This window comes from Typopeltis vanoorti, chromosome 2, assembly GCF_054136105.1.
Source record: "Typopeltis vanoorti isolate ZY-2024b chromosome 2, IOZ_Tvanoo_1.0, whole genome shotgun sequence".
NCBI classification, from domain to species: domain Eukaryota; kingdom Metazoa; phylum Arthropoda; class Arachnida; order Uropygi; family Thelyphonidae; genus Typopeltis; species Typopeltis vanoorti.
The window spans coordinates 3993923-4018604 of NC_143550.1; the positions used below are offsets into that span (position 1 = coordinate 3993923).

Here is a 24682-nt window from a genome sequence, read left to right on the forward strand (position 1 = left end):
AATATTCGGAAATAATATCACTGCCTCCTGTCTAGATCATATAAACGTCCGAGTAGCACCAAACAGTTACACTGCATCAGTCATAAAGTAGCAGACCATTACTTCACCGCTCTAAACCTGCACACCAAGACAATATCCATGCAATGTCCCACAGAAGGAAAGCGACAGAAAACAGTAATAGACGAAGAAATAGTCAACCACGAAATAAGAAAAACAGACTGGGAACACCTGGCATCAGATTCAGCAGATATCTTATACAACAACATTGAACTCGCACTGGAGGAAATATATAAGAAAGCTACAAAGAAAGTCAGAATTCGTTCAAAAACAACACAGAATCCTTGGATAACATTAGAAGTGGACGGTGATTGTTCAAGAACCTCCGGTTGTAGAGTCATGTTATAGAGCAGCGAGTGTCCTGAATGAAAGGCATTCAGGACACTCGCTGGGGACGACTTTCTGTCGGTGCAGTGTCGTTAACATGCAGAAATCAGATCAGGCAGCGCGCCTCTATATTTGTATATAGTATACGTGCTGTTACTTTTCCAGTCTTCCTGAAACCGATGGTGATGTCCATGTGATGCCATCTGGTGGTGGTATTGGAAGCTGACACAAATCTCCTATTTATTCATCACTCTGAGAAGAATGAGTTTTCACTTAGCATATTAGATTAAAATAGTTTTCAAAATCATTTTCATCTAAAAGTGGCTCAATTACTTCCCAAGAACTCAAACCATATCATCCATTGTAGTTCATTAATTCAATTCAATACTTTAATTCATTTCAGTTCAATAGTTCATTGCAGACCTTCCCATTAGTGCTAAAGGAGGTGAATGCTGCACATTGTGGAGTTGAGTATGGGCCGAGTCCTGCATTCGAGTACTTAATATGCAACTAGTTATTAAGCTTCTAACATCTGTTTGACAGTGGTGACCTGAGCGTATCCGTTGCACATTTACATCATTGAACCAACTGTTCTTAAATGAGGTGATCTGTAAAAATCTCTTATTTATACTTTTTTCCACTGGCATCAAGCAGCTAATCTAAAGATACTGTACTGGTGTCTTAAGTTGCTACGTAGTACGCTATAATCTATTAGCATAAACAACGGTTGTTGTCTTTATAAATGAATAAGCATTCAAATATTGGTATTTGTATTCAAATGGTTGAAATGTGTGGCGAGTCAGCCTTTTTTTTTTATTATTCACATTGATATTGCGTACTGTGAAGATTTAATATGATTTTAGTATATAGCATTAAAGAATCTTCTGCTAGTTTTTTCAGAGGCTAATGCAAAATTTAAGTGAAACAAATTACAAATATGTGACGTCTATCCCTAAAACTACGAACTTGTAATTTAACTTTCCCATTTTTTTTATTTTTTATTTTTTTTTCGTGGAATGACATTTGAACACTTGGGTTATACGGTTTCTCGCATTTTATAATAGTTCAACAGGAAAGATTTTAGTCAGAATAGGAAAGGCTAAATGATTATACGGTGGAATGCTTAAGGTAAGCTTTAGATATAAACGTTGCTCAAATATTTTTGGGCATCAGAATTGCATGCGAACTTCTGCAATTGTAAACCGAGACATCCAAAATGTTCCGAATATAAGCTTAAAGGATAGTTTTTATTTGAACAAGAAAATTTCTATGTATAAATATAGAATGTAAAGAATTCATCATTACAATAAAGACGATCAATAGGATAATGTCGTTCGTTCGAGTCAGAGGCATCATGTCAAATAAGTTTTGATTTTTCTTACTGTAATTTTGGTTTTTCATACTTAAAAAAGAGAGAGGGGTAAAAAATCAACTTTCTTAATATTCGAATGCAACAGCAAAAAAAATTCTTCTTTGAGGATGACTTCAATACGAAATGACAGTGTTCTTTGCATAACTCCTAAAACTTTCAAGGAAAAATATTTCTGCCTTCATTCCGAAATCTCTTCCGTCTCCGCGTAGTGTCGAAGCATGCGAAAGAGTGGGAGAATCAAATTTTGCGTGGGTATATGGAGTCCGTTTCCACTCTTACCAAACACATCACTTCAGTGACAGAAGTAAGGCGACATGCTTTAACATCTCTCTGACAGACTCATTCATCGTCGCCCACGCAGATTGACGTAATAAATACTTTGGGCCTTCGTTTCGGCTTATTGCTGGAGACCTCACAGAAGTCTGAAGAGGGAAGGAAAATGCGAGCTCTATAAAGGAATGGATGTCTGTGCCTCGCAAGAATGTGGAAGTGCTTATGATCAGAAATGATATCCTTGCCATTAGAGCTGCTTTGCATAAAAGATAAGAACTGTCTTCAAGGTCAGCTGCAAGTAATACTCCTAATTAAAGCCCAGTTTTCTATCTATTTGATGTTAACTTCGGAAGGGATTACTGAGTTTGTTAATGTATTAGAGAGGCGCTTCTTCTTTCCAGAACTTCTCCAGGAGAACGATCAGCATCAGAGGTGCATTTTAGAATCGTCTTTAGCTTCTGTAGGAATCGGTAAGAAGTATTTAATGAAACAAGGAAGTACGTGAACAGTGCAGAAATGTTAGATTTTATACTCACTCTTCGAAACAGAGGTCCCTTTCATTGTGGAGCTGATCAATACAAAACGTGACAGTGCTATCAGACTTTTGATATAAAAAACTATTTATTGTTTCAGCCAAGTAGCCAGGATTAACATGAAAGTTGTAGCAATTTTTGCGCTCTTTAGTCACATTTTTGTTCTGTTTCCTCCAATGATTGCCGACAGGCAAAATCAACGCAGGTCGACTCTTTTACGCCGGATTCGAAACGTTCGAGAAGGCACAATACGGCTTGTCGGTGGACACTCGTTATCGGAAGGTAACGTAGAGATTTACCACGCAGGACGCTGGGGATCCATCTGCGACGACGAGTGGGATTTGAGAGAAGCCAACATCGTCTGTAGAGTCCTCGGATTTCAGAGGGCATCAAGAGCATCGCACAACTCGGAATTTGGGAGAGGGCGCAGTAAGTATTCGATTTTATTATAACTGCGTTTGAATTATTTCAAGACGTTTTCCATTTCAGTTTAATGGCGTTATAAAAATACTATTCAATCTTAAAAGGTTAAAATTCTATAATTATACGTTATTTAAAATTATAAAATCTATAATTATAAATAAAATATATTTAAAACTTAAATCATTATAAATTTTTTTTATTATAAATCTTTATCCTCTCAGCAGAGGGTGATCATTTGTGAGATTTACAGAACACTCCGAATTCCAAAATTGGGGAGTCTCCGTAGCTCAGTCGGTATCGATGACACACTTTGGATGGAAAGATCTGGGTTCGAATCTCTTGTGAAAACTCTTTGTGAAAGCTTTTTAACCGAAAATGAATTGATCAGTCTCATGTACAGACATATTGTTCTCCTGGAAATGCAGGTTTTTCAAGCCTAAAAGAGGAAAACGGCCAGAAGAATGTAGTCAGTTAACAGAATACATTGGGCTCATAGATTAGTTACTTCAGCCGCAATTCAAACCAAAATAAAAAGTTGGAAAGCCCTTAAAAAGGATAAACAGATCATGCATTGACTGTGTTTGTTCCTCCGTTTTGGTCCACTTTAGGTCAATTAATAGAGACATACTCAGTGAAATTAGGACAACACAAAGACTCGCAGCAGAAAACTGCGAGAACCCATCGATTTATAAGCTAGGAAATATGAAACAGCGATACCTCTTAAACAGGAACTTCTTAGAATTTGATTAATATTATAGCATAATTCTACTAAGTGTCATAACCAGAAACGAAATGGTTCGAAGAATTTTAGTGAAGGTCTCAAATATAAATTTCACGGAAGTCCGTTCACTCAGAACTGGTGTATTTTGTTTTGTGCCGAAAGCGAACAGACCTATCGGAATTTGAGTATTCACTAAGATGACATCTTTAATTCTTGTTGCTTCTTGGACATCTTGGATCAGTTATAAGAACGGAGTTTCGTTTATATCTTTGTATATCGAGATGTAGCTTTCTTTTATGTACTTGATATTATTGTTGTTTAGGATTCTAGGCCTGACCTAGGACCGATATTTAAAAATAAAAATAAGGTTGCCGAATAGATCCAAATTTTTAAAGGCAATTTCAAGAAATGTTATTTATGTAAACTGACTTCTATGAGGCTCTTCAGTTTCAAATGTGGTGAATGGATTCACATTTGAAACTATCCTTCCTGCACTGCATGCTAAAGCGAAATTAAAGGAAAGGAGATTTTTATTTATTCGTATGAAGTTTCCTCCCTTTTTTGTCCCTCCCTATTAGGGCGAGTTGAGCCCCCTCATGCGGAGTTAAGTATTCATGACTGTATACATGTGTGTGTTCACGGGGGCCGGTTTGTCTGCTTGCGGGGTGGAAAACCCCAGATAAACTGGAGGAAAAAACCCTGCTGTCCACGCCCAAGACCGGCTAACTTGGCTATGGCTGAGGAAAATCCTTCAGCTCCTCACGTCGTCGACGAGAATCGAACCTAGGACTCTCCTTCCACAGGCATATGGTTGCGAAGCGCATAGCCACGAGGCTAACCGCTCGGGCAGGAAATGAGATAACCGCATAGCGGAGTTTGAGTTTATATCCAAAATTTATTATGTTTAGACACAAGTTGTCATTTTTCCATTTCATAATTATTTTTACAAAATATTTTATAAAAATAATTATGACTGAAAGATGGACAATGAATTTTAGTCGGACACTTAGAACTGAAAATACTACGCGTTCATCCAACTGTCGAGTGGATTCTCCAAACAATAAGCTATGTTCGAATCCCACTGTGGACTTGGAGGATGGTGAATAATCGCAAATGTTTGTGAATGATTCGTGTCGCCCGGTGGCCACATTATACGAAGTGTAAGTCCCTGTTCCTTGTATACTCAGTCTTAAAAACTAAAACTGTTGCGAAAATATTTCATAAAATAACGCACTTTGCAGGGTCGTACAATGTTCAGAGTAGGTCATTCCTCCATAATTATGACGCATAATTCAGTTCCGCATGGCCAGTTTTATTCAGTTAAAAATATTTCGCTTTTCATAACTTAGATTGTAGATATTAGTGGGTGGAGCGTCCTTGAACGTTCCGCATTGCGAAATGATGTGTCTTGAAGATAGATGCCTAAGAAAACAAACGCTTATGAATGCGGAAGTGAGCTGGAATTTCTCCTAATACTTGACAAACTAAGCTGATTGATTAGACTACTATTTTCGGTGAATCAGTTCGCTCAGCATACTTCTTTTCGACAAGTCTGCTCCAGATTTGGCGAGTGCCAAAAGTATGAAGTGGCTGACATTAAGATCCTGCAAGCAAATTTCCTTTTTAGATGTGAGTGAACAAAATTAAAACGTGAACTTAAAGATCGTCATCTTTAGGGCTCATAATAATGCGTAAAACTCAAAGCTTAGTGCTGAGCTTATAAAACTTTTTAAATACTCTTCTTTCTCTACACATGTAACCATTAACAGCTGTTTATTTGATTGCTCTCTTGGGGGGGGGGGAAATCAGCATGCAGCTGCTTATGAGAGTTCAGAAGACGACGCCAGGGGTTTACACTTTGTTAATTGTTATTTGCAAAGGCAGGACTACCTGAAAAATTGATGAGTGGTAAGTGATGCGATCGAAAAATGTACGAGTAGGAAGAAAAGGGAAGTCACATTTCCTTATTCGATCGTGATTGTTGCGTCGAAATTCTCAACGAGTCCTTTTACAAATGAATGTGTTCCGCTGGGAACGAGACGTCGTTTCTAGAAGATGCGGAGGTAAGTCTGCTACCACCTGACGGTTCTGGAAGAGTGTGTTGTTCTGGTGGTTTGTTTTTCTCTAAATCCAGAGTAATTCAATAATAAGGTGGTACACCTGTTGGCAACTCTTATAGGTAAATATGACCTATCCTATTGCTTCTACCTTAGTATCTCCACGTTTGGGTCTACCTCCTAAACTGACGAGACCTCAATAAAGGTCGAAACCGGTTGAAAGCTTGGGTGATGAATGGCAATGCTATAGCCTGTGAATTTAACTGAGGTACGGCTGTTGCTGTTACCCTTCCAGATGAGCAAATGAGCGTTTCTGAGTTTCTGACTTTCTGATCCTGCGGGTCGCTTATTATTGGGTGATTTTACGAGTTTTTGGAAAGGTATCCCCACACTTAAACAAAGGGAAACCGGTCTGGGTAGTGGCCCTTCCCTTAATGCATAGCAGTATACATGTCCGCAAGGTGATTTGCTTTGCATTATGGGAGATACTGAGACAAGGAGTGATGAGAGCTTGGTCCACCTTTGCTCGGAGTTGCCTGGTGTTGGACCACCTTACCTCAGTCCTGAAGATTTTTTCAGGCGCAAACTTTGTTTGCTCACACTTGGATAAAGGATTAAACTAAATGTATTATAGTCAAACCAAGTGAAAAATAAACTTCCAACATTTGTTTATCGAATGATTCACAGTGCGTTAAGCTGTAATTACGTTTCTTCTTCTTTTCTTTTCTTTTTCTCTCCCATATCTTCGTTTTCAGATCCTTGAAGAGAATGCTAATGGACATTCCATTGTCTTCCATCGGTTTCCTCAAAACACGCTAAGTTTCTTCCAGAATACGAAAAACAATATCAGCTAATGCCGCACCTTGAGATGAAACGAAGTTGGTTTCTAGACGAGTACAAAGAGAAAGGTTCTCGGTAAATTTTTTATGGTATTTCAAAGAAGACAAAATTCCCTTTAGCTTAGTAACTAGAACTGATCAAATGCGAAGGATTACAAACGTGGCGCCGCATACATCACACGAAACATTCGCAAGCACGTCGCTTTTTAGGAGACGACGACAAACTATGATTGATAACTGGTGATCCGGTTTCCGTTTCATCAGCGCTAATGAGCAGCACAGTTGCAGCGAGAAGGGCAAGGTGCCATAAAAGACTCGTTTAACGAACCTGCTCCCCATCACTTCATCTTCGTGCAAGTGAAGGCGCACTCCTCCAGTAGCACACATTTTGATGAAATTTAGAGTCGAAGACCAGAACTGAAATGTATCGATGCATTTCGGAAATTTCATTTCCTAAGTATTGCGTAAGCTAAGCTTATAAATTTGAGGACGACTTGTTTGAAACGCACAAGTTTCGTTTCGTTTGTTTAGTTTCTTACTTTCTTTCATTTCTTTTCGAAGCTCACGTTCTTAATTTCCAAGATCGCATTACCTCGTGAATAAGTAATCAGTTATTGAAAGAAGCAGCATGTAGAATGACAATCCCATCCACGGAAGATTCGATTGGACAGCATCTAACAGTGTGGACTCTTAGTGCACACCAGGGCCGGTCCGAGAGTATCTGATGCCCCTAGGCAAAGAAAATTTAGGTGCCCCTATACATTGTCTCTCTCTATATATATATTGTCATACTCACACAAGCACACGTACACCTACACATGTGGATATTTATAAAAATAATAAAGAAAGAAATAGAGAAAGGCGAAAATAATGTCGGATCATCAGCGAGCACCAGGACGGCTTGACGTATTTCAGTTTTTATTATTAATCAAGGTTTTACTAATTTTTTTCGAAGGTTGTAATTTCCCCCCGAACTATATAACATAATCTGTCCCCCTGAAGTCTTAGCGCCCCTAGGCGATTGCCTAGGTCGCCTAATGATAAAATCGGCCCTGGTGCACACTGTCTGAGAACACCGATGAACAGTTGAATAATCCTGAAATCTTGCTAGAAAGCAGTCTGCAGAGGCCTTCACGTCACTTGAGTAAGCAGAGATGAGCTTCATCTCGGGTGGGGAAAATTTACCAGATGACCAGACGCGATACACTTGGTACTGTCGTTGAGTTCTAAATCATAAGAAACTCATACCACATGCAGAACCCAAATTCAAAGCTTGTCCTTAACAAAGTGGACTGGCGATCTTCTTCTGAATATTCATGTGAAGGTGGGCACAGGGTTGGCGGACTCTGCTTCTTAGCATGTCATGGCATTTCTTTTATGGCTTCCTGGTATTATTATTATTTAATAATAATAATATTATTATTATACTTTTAGTATAATATTATAGGACTTTTTCCAATTTTTGCAAAAGCAATGCAGACATAGCGGATTAAAGCTCCAGTTTCATTATTATTATCATTATCCAAATGAAGAAAAGTGAAATGTAACGATTGCAGTAATCCTTTCCAAATCCTACCCGTGTGTGTGTGTGTGTGTGTGTGTGTGTGTGTGTGTGTGTGTGTGTGTGTGTGTGTGTGTGTGTGTGTGTGTGTGTGTGTGTGTGTGTGTGTGTGTGTGTGTGTGTGTGTGTGTGTGTGTGTGCCCCAACCACGAATCATATTTAAAAACTACAGTAAACTAGTTTGCCACCAAGAGCGAGTCGCTTGTGAATTGAGTTTCACAGACAAAACGTAGTTTTACAGTATTTTGCACCACAATTATAATTGCCATATTTTGCATTTCTGGTTTTAAATATACGAATAAATCGGATTTTTGAACCCATGCGAAATTCTTATCCTGAGGGTGCGCCAACTGTCCTCTTTTGTATTTCAATTTCTCTTTTGTATGTGTGTTGTGCAATTCCCTAAACATAACGTAATGCAAGCATCGGATTTCTGTTAGAAATGAACCAGCAAACAGATTACAGTGAAAAACTGCCGTTCGCAAGGTTTATTTTCAGTCAACCCTTGAATGCTATTTGGAGAGCGTTGAGTTCGCTTTGGTATATTCCGGGAAATGCAGCTTGAACTTCTGAAAATAAGTACGTTTAAATAACGGTCGTTGAGCTTTCAAAGGATGCTCGCTTAAACTTCCGGTAACTTCTAGCAAAAAAAAAAAAAGCCTCTTGCACTTTTTTTCGTTGGTGGTTTGCTTTTTACCAAGCTGCCATTTGAAGGGCGGAATGGTATCTAGAGTGTCGTCTACAAATAGAAACTACTTTTATACATATACTGATTGTGTTGCCGTTATATGCGAATTTAGTTTGCATTTTGCTACACTTCCTCGGTTCTGCTTATTAAAACTTGACTGTTTAGCAGTTTCGATAAAGAGTCAAGTTTCGAATCGAAATCTAATTTATTTTGCTCTAAAAGAAATTGAAATTTATGAAATCTCAATCTTTTCAATTCCATTTTCTTGAAATTCAAATATATAGAACAATTCAAATAGATCAGTGACAAAGAATACACTTCGCTAGCGAGAATAATAAATGAGATCTCTGATATTACTAAATATATAATAAATGTGGAAATATCACCAAACTAATTGGTAGCGTCTAAGGGGCTGTCGATTCGAATCCCACTCTTCCATGGATGTTTGTGAATGTCGGGGTAGATAATTTTCATCACCTCCTGTGAGATCACCGCCATGTTTATTAAAAGCCTCAAATGGCGAAAAAAGGTTCCAAGCTGGTTTCCAGTGAAAAGGTTCCAGATAACGTAACCATTAACCCACCACGATGTATTTAATAATAATAATAATAATCGAGTACCGAAAATAGTGTATAAGAAAGCTCATATTCGACTCTGATGTTAATATATTTTCTATGATGATCGCCAATTCAAAAGATGTTGCCTCTCCACCTGCAGAACTAGTAATGAAATGAGAGGAAGAGGTGAAGAAAAAACAAACTTGTTACCATTATTTGAAAACGTGCACGTTGTTCTTTTTAGGAAATATGTACGAAGAGAGGTTTGCTCCAAAGGGCAAGGTTTGTGTCAACGTTTTTCGGTTCTTAGAAGAAATAAATGAAGAAAAATTTCTTCCGCAAGTCTGCAGATAAGAAGAGGAGGTAGATCCATGCTGCCGCAAGCATCTTAGCAGACCGGGAATGGAGAAATCAAGAAATTCAAACGAACGTCGATTTTTAAAATGGAGAGAATCAGAAAGAGATCCATCAAATTGTTTTGTTTTGTTCTGAGTCAAAACGATTTTTGGGAACCCTACAAGAAAAGTATTCAATGGCAGGATGGGTCTTTATTTGTATAAAAGGTGATATCTGTTCAGATGTAAAATAAACCATTCGAATGAAAGAGTTTCTTGGATACTGAAGAGATGACACAAGTTAATTACTTCTCTCTCTCCCGGCATTAGTTGCAAGGCTTTATGACAAAACCTCCAGCGGCATTTGATATGCATCATAGAAATCAAGCTACCCGATTGCAAAAGAGAGCATGCAAACCGCGAGAAGGAATTGTCCTACGGTTTGTATTAAAGCCAAATACAATGAAAGATGTTGAGAGAAATGTGCTCGGTTTCTCCTGTGTTTTTCATGGCATTTGTTCAAAATTGGATGGGTAACAGAATCAGAGAGATCCCCTGGGGATTACTCGATGTTCTTGGTTCCGTTAAGGTCTGTTTGACTACATAACAGACGCGGTGAAATGTGTGAACATTGCGTATAATCGTCATGAAAAAAAAAAAAGCTTTAATCGTAACCACCTGCCAATGCCAAACTAAAACAAAGCTGCCACCGATGCACTACTACTATGGGTGCGCATTCTTATATTGAGCACGCAGTGTGCATGCGCATTGCATGTTCAAATGCAAGCTCAATTCCGTGCAGATTACTGATGCAAAAATACTGATTACGAATTCCTTCCGTTGGTTAATGTAGTATAAGGAGCAAATCAAAATAATGACAAACGAATCTTCGAATCTGAATACCATCTAGCATGATCGATTCACTTGTAAACTTTTCATCGAGATGAGAAGAGAATTAAACCGGTCACATCTGGATACAGAAAGATCACTCCCCCCCCCACTTCAAAAAAATAAATAAATAAAAGCTAGAAAACACTCTCGCAGCAGTCTTAAACTGCCTTGGCGTAATCTTAAACATAATTATTCCATAATTATCAATAAAACTGATTCGTAACTCAGTTAAAATAGACCTATAAATAAACAAATTCTAAATTCTTAGAAATCATCCAATAAATTTCAATCAGAGTATCTGCTAAATAAGTTGGCTTTTGTCCAGATAACGGAAACTGCACAAACGGAACGAAAAAGAAACTATCCAGTGAGCGCACTTTCCCAGCTGTGTGGCAACACAATTTATTCGTTCCACAGCTTCAAGTTCTCTTGAAAGGTCACTGTGTAAAACTCGAGCATCACCCTCCCTCAACAATGCTTTGTTCCAGTTGAGTGGTGCAGAACCCGCTGCAGTTGGAGAATGGAACTTGGAAAGCTGTCATATGAGTGTCAGAATCAGATGAAAAAATATTTTAATGGTGTAAGTGGGAGCACTTTTTTTTCCCTTCTATTATTTCAGACCAGAAGTTCTTATGATTGTAGTATGCTTAAAAAGAACGTCCCAAATAAGCTTCGCCTTCTATTAGACCAGTGTTTCTCAAAGTGTGGTACGCGTACCCCCGGGGGTACGCGAATGGTCGTTTGGGGTACGTCGCAATTTTCGGCTATGCATAATTAAAGGAGTCATTATATTTTTCAACAAACAGTGCAATTAGAGACAACCGGGATAAAACGGCACTAACTAATGAATCACATCCCCTCTCCAACAGAAACTGCCAAGCAAAACTATATGTTGCCGGTGGAACATATGGTTTTGCTTGACACCACCCCCGTCGTTAACGTGTTAAAACTAAGAAATATATAGTGAATGTGTTTCAGATATTATGGAATTCGGTTGAAGGGAATTAGTAATTCAACTCAACTGTTGAAATGTTAATTTGTCTTTGGTTCGCGCGATCTTTTGTTAATACCGCACCAATCGTATGCAGTCCTTCGCTGCTCTACGTATCTCAAGTCTTATAAATTACTGGTAATTTTTGCTTGAAATAATGAGAAATAAGATGACGCTATTTGGGTAGATGACTTTGACGATGCACACAAAGAAACTGTTCTCGATGCCAAAAGTAGTGATGGCGAGTAGGAGCTTCTTGGTAAGTCGCACCATTTTCCTTTTTTTTCTAAAAACTTTAGTTTCTGAAAATTCCCGCACGTATCTCGCAACACGATTTTTTAGCTTTAATTTTGGGAAAAAAGTTAGTTATATTCGAGTAAATGCAGTATTTTTTTTTAGCTTTCAAATTCTTACGTATGGCTCATTCGTTAAAGATTGGATTTATAAAACCCCCAAGAGAGAGCAATATAGCAAATACAAGTAGCTGTAAGCAACAAGAAAACGTTGATATTGCATCTGGATCAAATGAAATCGATGAGTAGTGTCGTCTGACATTTCTAGAGAACCAAAATTTAAAAATAAATCATATTTTTTGTTTACATGAACATATAAATTCAAATAAAATAGATATTTAATTTTAATTAATATTTTAAATTAATTTATTTTTTAATTAATTAATTAATTTAATTTTTAATTAATTAATTAGGGGTACTTGGTAATAATTTAAATTTAAGAAGGGGTACGTGGATATCTGAAGTTTGAGAAACACTGTATTAGACAAATCAGGCTACTCACGTAGGCAATGCCAGTAGTCTGCACCGTTGCACACAGCCATCAACATGCATCTATTGTTTCGGAGCTTAAATTTATATACATTTTCGCTTTCCTCACAAAATAATGTGATGTTGTATATGTACAATTACATATTTTTTTTTTTTTTTTTTTTTTTAGAAACAGTATTCTCTGGCTCTCTCCGGTTTAGATGTACTTGCGACTTGAAAATAGTTTTATTTTCTCTAATATTACTTAGCGGGACGCTGAATATTCTAGTAATCGGCCTCTCCATCCTAGAGCCTACCGAAATTGCTTTTTTAAGCGGTGGAAAATATAGTGTAAAAGAAATTAATTATTATATTATTCGAATACATTGTATTCAAATAATATAATACCTCTGGAGTGGGAGATATAAGAAACAAGAGTAGGACTCAGTCTAGAGATAATAAATAATAATATAGCTGATGTCTAAGAGTTCAGTTCGTTGGAATTATGGTGGAAGTAATTAAGATTATAAATCCAGGTATATCATGTTTATCAATATGTGTTTTCTTTTTCATCTCTGCACGAGACGGATTAATTAATTTTCGGTTGAAAAGGTATATTATGAACATTTTAGGAAGTTCATACTCAGTACAGTAACGAGGGTATGAAGCGCCTGTGGCAAGTTTCTAACATGCCCCCCAACCCAACGCAAGTGTCTAACTTGCTCCCCCTAACCCAAAAATGACAAAAATTCTGAAAAATTTAAATGTAACAAGTTAAATTTTACTAAATGCAAGATGTTAAATACTTACTATTAACCCCCCATCAAAATAAGTTGCAGAATTTGTGTGTCTAAAGCGGCGTACTGCCGAAATTTAAAAATACAATATAAAATGGAGGACTTTTATATCTATTTATTTATTTTTATTTTTTACATTTTTTATGTTTTGCGCCCCAAACCTAGTTGCGCCCGTGGCGGGCGCCTCTTTCGCCACGGGCTCATACTCACCAATGTGGGTTCGAAGTGGAAACAGAATAGAAGAAAAAACAGAAGACGAATGATAAATATTTGGAAATATTTGTATTCGTGAAAATATTTATCAGCAAATACTAAACTTGAAAAAATTATTATATTAAAGAAAGAGAGTAGAAGAGATCAAAAAATGTCTGTGTGTATCCGCAATTATCACGATGAAAGAGTAAATTGGAAAAAAAAAACGCGAATGGAAGTAAATGGAAGACCGCTGATAATAACTGTCGACAATTAATCGTTGCTATTCTTACTAAATGCCAGGGCAAAAGAATATATTTGTTACAATTTTCAGTATTAATGAAGTCTCAAAATAATATATGATAGGGCAGTGGTTTTCAAAATTTTAAAGAGACGACCCCTTTTCCAAAAAAAAAAAAAAAAAAAAAACATTCATTTACTCCCAACACTTTTCATAAAGCAACACTGACCTATAGCTTTCTCAGCATAAATGTTATTCTAGTAAAAATACAGTTCTTGATATACCCAATTATACTTCAAACCAGACTCAAAGTAAAACAGCCCACAAAGATATTTATTTGAAAACAGGTTTACAATCTTTCGTAAGTGAGATGCACATAAAAAAGCTTGCTGTGGTTCATAAGCACATTCGTATACACAAGAACAGCTCTGCGAAAAAATAAACGCATTTAAAAAAATTCGAAGCCGTAATTCAATTTATCAATTCCCATAAAAATATCTTACTGCATGTACCTATCCTCCTCCTCGCGTCAAAAGAAAAGCGATTTATTTACACGCGAGCAGAAAATGCCGTAATAATTCATATTTAAAGAAGAACAAAAAATACGCCTCGTGATAGCGCGTGTAATTAGAAGGGACCAAATGACCAGAAATGTGGAATGACCACAGGTGGTTTTAAATGTAAAATCTTAACAAAAATAACACTTTAAATCAATAAAAGGAAAGTGACACCGTAGCGACGCGTATTTCAATAATTCATCTGCCTCCTCTTCCCAAACGTAGGACCTCAACTTCATGCAGAGAATGGACTTGCCTCGGGAGGTTCCTCTTTTTTTTTTTATTTCATTTTACATGTTTTTTATGTCACATGAAGAAGACGAAATAATTTGGAATCGTCCTCCTCTTCACTTAAAAAGAATTATGTTTTACTGGGTCGATGCAATTTTTTTCTGCTACATGAATTTACTCATAAAAAAAAAAAAAAAGCCCACTGCCTTCATTAGTCTTTATATGACTTCTGCCTTCTTAACATAACCAGTCTCACATTCAATTTTATAAATATTGCTGCAGCCTAATCGAATTCCTCGTGAAATTTTATGCTTTTATTCATTGGTGGATTAGTTTAATATTTAGTGGGTACTACACCTCCGAATCGAAAAATGAGAATAATCAAAGAAAATGTGTTGAATGGTTTGTCGTTCTAATTTATTGCATAGAAAATAATTATTACCAAATATGAATTAGCATCATCTAAATCTACGCACTTTGTAGATTATATAACCATGTAAACACATAAAAATACTATTATTATTATTATTCGTATGCCTACACAGGAGGGCGCTGTGTAGGCGGTCGCATGGTGATATCGCTGCTCCAGTTTTTTATAGTTTTAAAGTGGTTCCAACTCCTGTTTTAAGTTGAAAGTGCTCCCAAGTAACCCTACTTATCACGTCGAAGACAGTGATATAAAATTCAACGAGATCGGCTAAGAAGAAACCAAATTTTGAAGTATTGAAAAGGGAAGAGAGAGGACCGTGGTCAACAACCAGCGAAGAACAAAGGACGTCGCCATCTTTATAATCACGCCTCACTGCCTAAGGGAAGAAAGGTGAGTCATGAAGTGTATCAAATGTCTGGAGGAGTTATCGTCCAACGGAAATAATATAACTTGTACGAAATGCAGTAGGATTCTACACTTAAAATGTGCCGGCTTTTCAGAAACAACCGGGCAACATAAGTACGAACCCGATGTAACACATGAGGAATGGAAGTGTGTAATCTGCATGAGGAACAAAGAAACGCACGTAAGGCAGCCACCTACGATGCAGCCGATTATACCGGAGGCAAAATCAGATGACGAATTGAACAGACAAAAAAACGTAGGTGAGTCCTATAATTTAAACTCTCTAAGTATACTAATAGAAAACGGTCTAGTGACTATAAAAGCCAGCTTAGTAGATCTTGTGCAAGAACTCTTTAAGAAACAGAACGAACAAATAACAAAAAAATCTAGCGAATATGAAGATTTGGTAAAACATAATAATTTAGCAGTTATAGAAGTGTTGCAAACGGTAAAAGACATTAAAATGAGCATTAACGCACTAAAAGACAGGCAACACAACACAATTTGCTGAAAGAGACATCCGAACTCCGTCAAGAACTTCATTCTCTAAAACTACAATACGAACGTTTAAATCAGCAACAACATAAAAAAGATCTTGTCATAAACGGTCTTCCTGAAACTGCACCTACAGAAAACCTCAGAGACGTGGTTTTAAAATTAGGCCATGTAATTGATATCCCCCTACAGCTTAACGACATTCAGACCGTAAATCGGATTCCTAGGAAGAGCAAAAACCAAGGCTTCCCACGACCTGCACCAGTCATAATTCGTCTTAAGAGCAAGTCCACAAGAGACAATCTCATAAAAGCCAGCAGGCAGAAAAAACCAGTTGCCAAGGACTTGAACGCACAGCAAGACAACACACCAATCTTCCTATCCGAATATTTAACACCATTCAACCAGAATCTGTTGTACCAAACAAGAAAAGCAAAAATGGAAAAAAATTACCAATTTTTGTGGACCAGAGATGCCAAGATATTCATAAGGAAGTCACAAACTTCAAAGCCGATACAAATTAAAAGCACAGAAGACATAGAAAGGTTGCCACTGTGAAGAAAAAAGCCTCCTAAATAGTTCAAAAAGAAGCCCACAATAAAAAAAGAACGTGAACCATCAAGACAGATGCAATAACACAGGATATATCGGCAATTTCACTTTGATCCGACCTTTCAGATCATCCATTTGACCTCCCAAAGATCTGCCTACTTCCAACACAGCAACCAAATCAATAACAAATATATGTATATATAATCAGTATCACCCTCAGATAAGCTAATTACAAAGCTCGAGAGTGCAGTTGAGTTACATCCCAGTAGTAGTATTTATCTAACATTATTCACTTAACATTCTGTAATGATTTCTAGTAGTAAACAGAAAATGTGAAAGTAATACTTCAGTTATATATTTAAGTTTAAAATTATATATTTAATTTACAATTTAAATTTAAAAATTATTATTATGTAAACTGCAACATAAGTAATATTGTTTAACTTGTGAGTCATTAATAATAAACTCGATTACTATGATTATTATTAATGGTAATAATGCACACTTTTTACTCTTGTGTCAATGAGAAATTCTGCAAATGATAATGATATTAAGAGTAATTATAATTCTTACTGAACCATTTTGCAAGAAAAAGATGCATTGTTGCCTAAATATTAGTATATTCATGTAATTATTTGAGAAATAATAAACTATAAAAAAAAAAATTATGATTATAAAGGGGAAGTCGGATTCATCGAAAGAGAGTCCTCAATATTCAATGCTGTATTTGTGTTAATTCAGTGACTATCATCCTAAGCTTCAGCTGAACGAAGTTTGAAACCCTTCAGCTTACGCGATGAATCATTTCATTTTTTTTTTTTTTGTTATAGTATGATTAGGAACAAAGAGTTTTTTCTTGTGAACGTTTCGTCAGTCCCACTTTGGGCTTATGTGCTCAGGAGGGTATTTGTGTCTGCAATATTTCAGTACAGTTCGGTTCGAAGTGTGTGAGCTCGATGGATTTATGAGTGTGTTCTTAAACCCTATCTTTGAGAAGTTAAGACGGAATTATTCTGCATTCTCCAACATTTATCGGAAAAGCAATAAAACTGTGTGCCAGTTCTGATTCTAACAATTTTTAAGCAATCATGATCAGGAACAGAGAGATTCCAACTTGCTATTTCAATAGAGGTGCAAAGCAGTACTGTGGGTAGGTGTTGCACGTGTATTATGTAACCTGTGAAAGTCAACACGAGTACAGCCCCCTGATTGTACTAAGTAATGGAATTATTTACAACCAAAAGGTTCAAACGCAAATTTCTATGGCCTGAAGAACACCGAAACGAAACAGTGCTAAACTCCATAACGGTAACAGATAAAATAATGCAAATATAATCGATAAAATAGGGTTATAATTAAATTTTAATTTCAAGATCGCTTTCATACTGAGAACATGATAGAATTATTTTAGGAAGAAATTCAGCACGGCAATGAAATATTTGCACGGCGCAGTGTAAAGCAGGTAGAAGCCAGGTAAAGTCGAAACTCCATAAGACGAATGCTATATAATTTCTGACGATTTTTTTAACCAGAAAACGATATCCAGCTTATCGCGATGACACCAAGTCACCGAGTTCTCCATCAAGGGAAATTCCATTTAGGGGGAAACTTTTTTTTTGGGGGGGGGGAACAATGAAGTGATAAAAATTTTCGATTTACTGTAAAAGTGTACGGAAACCATTCAAGAAACATGTTAGTTAGCCTGCTACTGATGTGTTATACGGACGTGCCTTTTGGAAGTGGCGAGCAGAGGCTTTATTTATTATTTTTTTAATGCTGCTCTCACCCATGAAAGGTTATTGTATACCTAGAGTACATTCGCACCGTGGTTGGGCTAAGGTTTTTTCTATTTTATTTATTTATTTATATGTTTATTTATTTATTTTGACACACACACTCCAGAAATCCTGCAACCATGAAAATTTTTAAGCCACTTAAAGCTTCCAATAAGAGGTGGGAGATGGTTTCACACCGGGCGATTAAATTCATTTCCACCTAAAGACAATAACATACATCGATGCCCATGGCGGAATTCGAACCCACAAGTTGGGGAGTGGATACGCTAACCACTCACCCAACCAGGCCAGCAGGTGAAAATAAATCCTAACCTGACACTGTTACAACCATGCGGTAACGATTTTACTGCAAGGTTAAATACAGCAGCAGTGACGCCAACATTGGAAGTATTTTCCTCAGAGGAATGGGAAATCTGAAAAATCATTCTTGTGATTTCTAATAACTTCCGACTTTGCCAGGAAGAGATATAGTTGAATTCAAAATGGGGAACCACTCTTCTGACCGGTCTCGTGGAGTTTCTTTCCGCTCACAAACCAGCCCGAGTGCGCACGTAACTAACAGACATACATATGAACCGACCTCTTACCATTAGGAGCTTCTTCCATAATCCCAATGCAATCCAAACCGAAGCTCCATCGTTGGCAGCTTGTCAAATAAACTCCCCTCCACTTATGATAACTGTTAAAGAATTTCCGAGTATCAACCTGATGTCAACTGAGACGCTACATATACTCTGCTTGGAAAGAAGTCATCGGACACTCACATGGGCAAAGTGCACCGTACTATGTAACGAGTGACGTGTTTGCAGCCGGTATATAAATTAGAGGAATACGATGCTCCCAAGTCAGTGCAACTGTGTCCGGGTGAAATGGATCCGAGAAGAGAACTGACACTGTTGAAAAGAGGCGTTGCGATAGGATGTCACGTTGCAGGCTTATCTATTCGGCAAGTTGACAGATTGAGTCATCCCAGGTCAACAATCAGTGATACCATACTGAGATGGAAATGCAGGGAGTCATTTCCGCTCCCCGCAGTGGACAATCCACCACAAGCACCAAACATGACCGTAGGGTGTACGAAGGATAATATGTAAAAACCGTCATTTGTCGGCCGATACGTTGAATGCCTTTTTTGTGGTGCCACGAACATTGAACTCCGAGAGGTATCTGAACATTCTGTGCAATGTAATGCTTCCTATTTTGTGGCGTTTCTAAGGAACTGGCGATTATCTCTTTCAGCAATACAATGCATCGCATCATAAAGCTGCTGCTGTAACTGCGTGGTTTGTGGACATGAACGTAACCACACTTGACTGGCCTCTACAGAGTCCTGATCTCAACCCTATTGAACATCTGTGGGATGAAGTGGAGCGTCGTGTGGGGTAATGGGGCGTTATCCCCACAACAGCCCAGGATTACATGCCTACAAGAAGAATGGTCCAAAATTCCGATTATCGACTTGTGGAAAGTATGCCTTGCGGGATTGCTGCGGTCATCGCGGTGAAAGGTCTTACGTCATATTAAGGAGGGCGCCATGGCAGTTTGTTCGTCACACTATGGTGTCCGTTGACTTCTCTCCAAGCATGTATTACTGTGTATGCATTTTCTTCCCTTAATTCACTGATTCGGGAGACAATGAAGGTAACTCAAGTATCTTGGAAAAATCAAGGTTTAGGCGGTTTGGTCATGTTATGCGACGTGACAATAGTTATGTGGGAAGGAGAGTGTTGGAGATGAAGCCAACGGAGAAAAGAAGTAAGAGACACCTAAACAACGATGGCTGGACAGTTTGAGAGGGAGCCTCCAAGCCCTCGGAATGGAGAAGATGGAGGAGGTTGATCCACTGCAGCAACCGCACTTGAGTGAGAATGAAGCTGAAGAAGCTTATCCTCTTCACTTAATTGTGAATAGCAAGTAAGCTGTATCTGTAGAACAGCGGACTGTGGCATGGGAACACTCGAGTTCCTTTTTATTTCTCAGCAAATTTGCATTGCCAGATTGTGCTCGAAATTTATTTCGAACCCCAGTTATGTTCAGATATTTCGTAGAGAGATTCTTTGTTATTTCGTAGTTCCATTAATCACAGGTGAAGTAAATTGAATAATCAGTTTGTCTGATGGAGGAAACAAAAAACATCCGCAACAACACTGATATAAAAAAGCACCCATTAAGACTTCTTTAGTTACTTAATTATTTATTTACTGGGATTTTTTTGTCAACGCCACGCACCAATGCTTGGCAACCTTTTGTACATTTTAGTACCTTTCATGATAGAAATGAAATATGCGACTTTTCAGGGCGGTAGAAGAGAGAGAATCATCTACGTATGCACGCAATCGGCAGTAAATTTCCATTTTCAATGCCCTGGTGTTTCTCTCTATAGCTTGTGCTACTAATCCATAATTTTAATAGCTTATATGCAGCATTAAATGTGTTACTCTGTCATTCGGAAGCAAGTCCAGGGGGTTTACCAGTGCGTGAGAATAAATCTTAATCACGCCTTAGGGTGACGTTCTTTTTTTTTTTTTTTGAGGGATTGTTGTTCTGCTCGAAATACGTCATATAAAAAAAAACAAAAAAAAACGATTTTAAAATACTGCAAGCACAATCCTTAGCAGTTGTACAAATAATAATAATAATAATAATAATAAAGCTATAACCGAATTATATGTATACAGCCGCGATTGCCTAACATTCAACTGAATTTCACCTTAAAGATATAAGCTGAATCCTACCTACGAAGGGCTGTTAGCCAATACATTGCTGTTAGTACCGAGAATGTCCGCGCGGTTAGCCTAGTGGCTTTGCGCTTCGGAACCATATGCCTGGGGAAGGAGTGTCCTCGGTTCGATTCCCATCGCCCACGTGAGGAGCTTAAGGATCTTCCTCAGCCATAGCCAAGTTAGCAGGTCTTGGGCGTGGACAGCAGGGTTTTTTCCCCCAGTTTATCTGGGGTTTTTCATCCCGCAAGCAGGCAAACCGGCCCCGTGAACACACGGATCTACAGCCATAAATACTTAACCCCCCATGAGGGGGCTCAACTCGCCCCAATAGGAACGGGAGAGAAAAGGGAGGGAACTCCATATGAATAAATAAATAAAAAAGTACCAAGAATGGATTAAAAGTTATAGAATTCACTTTTCCTTGTCTAAAGATCAAGCATGGAACTTAAAGCCGCTTCGGCCTTCGTTGAGCAGAGTGATAACGGTCTCAAACTGGATTAGGACATTTACCTATCTCAATATTCACAAAACATCCATGCTTACAGTAGGATTCGAACTGGAAGCCTAATGGTTGAAGAGTAGATACATCATCTCCGCGAACAAAGTCGGCGCAGGCCAGGTGAGGTATAATCGATGAAATCGCAGTTCAGTACTACAGTGGGTAGCAAAGGGAGTGATGCATCAGATCCTGTTGTCGATAAGATATAGCGAATGAAACGAATGACCATGCCAAATTTCGCTCGTGCCAGCTAAAAACAACCAAGCAGAAAACATCGACCCTTGAACAGTGGGAAAAAGTGGTACGTCAAGTTATGGAAAATAAATCGATAATGCACTCTTTGAAAATCCTAACCTATGAAAAGGTTTTGAACGTAGCCTATTTAGCTGCGTGGATGGGCTATGGATGAGATAATCCAGAAAATCTGTTCGAAAGACGAAAACCTCCCCAGGCCTCCAATAAGGGGGAGCGGTGGTCTCCCACTGGGCGATGAAATTCATCTGACACCTAAAGACAATCACACATTTCCATGGAGGGGAGAGGTTTTGAACTTCCTCCTTTTTTTTTTTATCTTGAATATTGTCACAGACTAGTGCGTTACTTCCTGTTCGATTTAGCCGTCTATTATCAGTTACTACATCAGGATAATGCTCATTATCACAAGGAACGGACCGTTCTGTAACAGCTGTAAGAGTAAAAGAACATACTGAATTTGCGTATATCTGAAAAGTCTTCACAAAGGTTCTTGGAAAGACGGAATTCAAATCCTAGTCTTTCCAAGTCAGAGGAAGATGCTCTACAGACAAATAGAGACACTTTCCATTTTTTAATGTGAATGCTTCTCACGAAAGATTGTAAACCTTAGTTTTTATTTTATTTTATTATTATTATTATTTGTATTTTTCATTTATTTTTGACATAGTCTGGAAACCCTGCTGTAGAGACCAGCATGGAAATTTTTCAGGCCTCCAATAAGCGTGGTGGTGGTCTCATACCGGACGATAAACTTCATGTCCCACCTAATGTCGATCACAAACATCCATGGCAGGATTCGAACCGGCAACCTGTTTGTCGAAGAGCGAATATGCTAGCCACGCGGTCAAATCAGGCCGCCATATTAATAGACATTAACAGTAGTTTCATAGCGTTAGTTGCTTCAGCCGTCATTCGAAACAACGCCTCTAGTAAGCAGGGCCGTAGTGAACCAAGTGATGAAATTCATTACCACCTAAAGACAAATTCGAACCCACGACCTATTCGTAGTGGAGTGGAAGCGCTCTCCACTCTCTGAACAGGCTGGCAATTTGCATTCATTTAGGTGGATTGATACTGTCAGTAGTGGAATGCATAATATGACAATTTTGGAGACTAAACAGATAACACATTAATTAGGAAGAAAATTATTAACGGGAAGCTATTCATACTTAACGTAACTATGTGTACTATCACACTGTTCTGTGTCTAGAAATGACTGTATTCAAATATTTTAATCTGAGATCTTTAGTGTTTTCCCCAAAATTTAACTGAATATTTTGACGTTCAGAGCTTTTCAGGTTAGTTGTTACAAGAAATGTATTACAATGAATTTAAGTGTGTGTGTGTGGGGGGGGGGCAAACTGAACATGCCTCGGTTTCTGTCCCTGCTGTATAATATACGCAATGCGCAATGGTTAGTTGATTGTCAGCATCGTATTAAGTTTGACAGCATCTTAGAATCCAAGGTCTTTACTATAAATTAAAGGTGAATTTGGCTTACAGACTCTCTAAACTGCACACTCTCAAGATTCCAAAGATAATCGTTTTATGGCTCTTCAGTAACTGAGGCCGACACTGAAAAGGGTCGAGTGAAGTCGTTACCGAATGATAGCGGCGTTCTTTATCTTATCTTCAAACACTTAAATACAGACGTGCGCCCAGCGAAACACGACAGCAGAGTAAATAAAGAAATGGTGAAAAACCAAGAATTTATGTCGACAGTTTGATAAGAGATTAATGATTCCATAGGAGGAATATCACGTGTCATGAATCAAATACAGCAATATCGACAAATATTTTCGAACATTCCATTGTGCATTTACAAAACAAAATTAAAAGAATGAAACCATAAACTTCGTTGATACTTGCAGAGTCAGCACTACTAGACATTGAGCAAAATTAAGGACAACCTCGTGGTTTTTATCAGCAAGAAGAGTGGAGAAAAGAAGCACTTACAACTCCTTCATAATAAAAAGTATTCCATCTTTAAAGAAAACGGACAAATGTAACGGGTATAAAGAACTTGGAAGAGAACTACTTCCCCATTACTTCCCATTCGGTCGTAATAATACAGTGACCGTAGTGACGGAGGAGAAATTCAGGATTTCACTTGGAAGTCGAAGCATTTCCAGACATGGACGTAGCGCTGAGGAAGCGAAAGGATTTTTTTGTTATTAATTAATTTAATAGGTTTTTATTTATAGTTGAAATGTAATCCATTAGTACTTGTAAATGTCCTTCTGCATCAGTTTCCAAGTAAGATGAGTTGAATTCATGATGAAGCCCATTTCAAAAACAAATACTCCGTGTATAATTATTTAGTATATATTCTTAAGTTGCATCATGAATATTACTAGCAAAACAATATCATCAAAGTCCTGATATGCATCCTCAGTGGTTGTACGGGATATTACGATAGTACCACAAGAAAAACTTACATCATTTCCAACTTCCTATCAATAGTTTACCTCCAAATAAATCTGGTATCTGTCAAGACTCTAATACTATCTGATCTTATATTTTTGTCTTCTAAGCCACATTTCACTCTATTGACACCCCCTTTATCTTCCTCTCAGTCTTTTTCCTGCAATCCTGGCAAAGCACACTTGCTTTGTTAACTTTCCTCTCCCATTCTGTTTAAGAAACTCCACTTAAATAAAATGTACAATTCAGAAATGGCTACGAAATTATTTCTAAATTGATTTGTTTACTAACATTTTAGCTTTGAAGTCAGGGAGGCTTGGTTACATTTGGTTTTAGAGTAAGGAAAATCTAAATTTTCAAAAAAATAAAAATATAATAGCTCTCGATTTTTATTTTTATGAAATGAGCGGAATAAAAGTGAAATAACAAGCACACATTTATATTAAGGAGCAAATTTATGACTGCGATATTATGCGTAACATTCCTTGTCATTCTCTCGTCTGAGAATCCTCAACTGCGGCTTTTCTGAGCCTTCTGCAACATGGAACAAAACACCAGTTTCCTAATTTAAAATTAGTTAGAAAGAAAATTTTTAGTGGCATCGAAAGTAATGTTTGCGAAAAATAATTATGAACTGAGTATTGAATTTAGTTCCAAAGCCTGGTTAGCTGTTTACACTAAAGCAACATCATCTACAAG

General features: G+C 37.7%; 1 protein-coding gene across 1 annotated transcript in view; it reads left to right on the forward strand.

The window, feature by feature from the left end:
- Window positions 1-2175: 2175 nt before the first annotated feature.
- The window catches only part of Loxl2 (Lysyl oxidase-like 2), an 81678-nt gene continuing 59171 nt past the window's right edge, over window positions 2176-24682 (forward strand). The window contains exon 1 of the mRNA XM_090403229.1: window positions 2176-2991. Within this exon, the coding sequence (XP_090259355.1) occupies window positions 2682-2991 (310 nt within the window). The 5' untranslated portion in view covers window positions 2176-2681. The remainder of the gene's footprint in view (window positions 2992-24682) is intronic.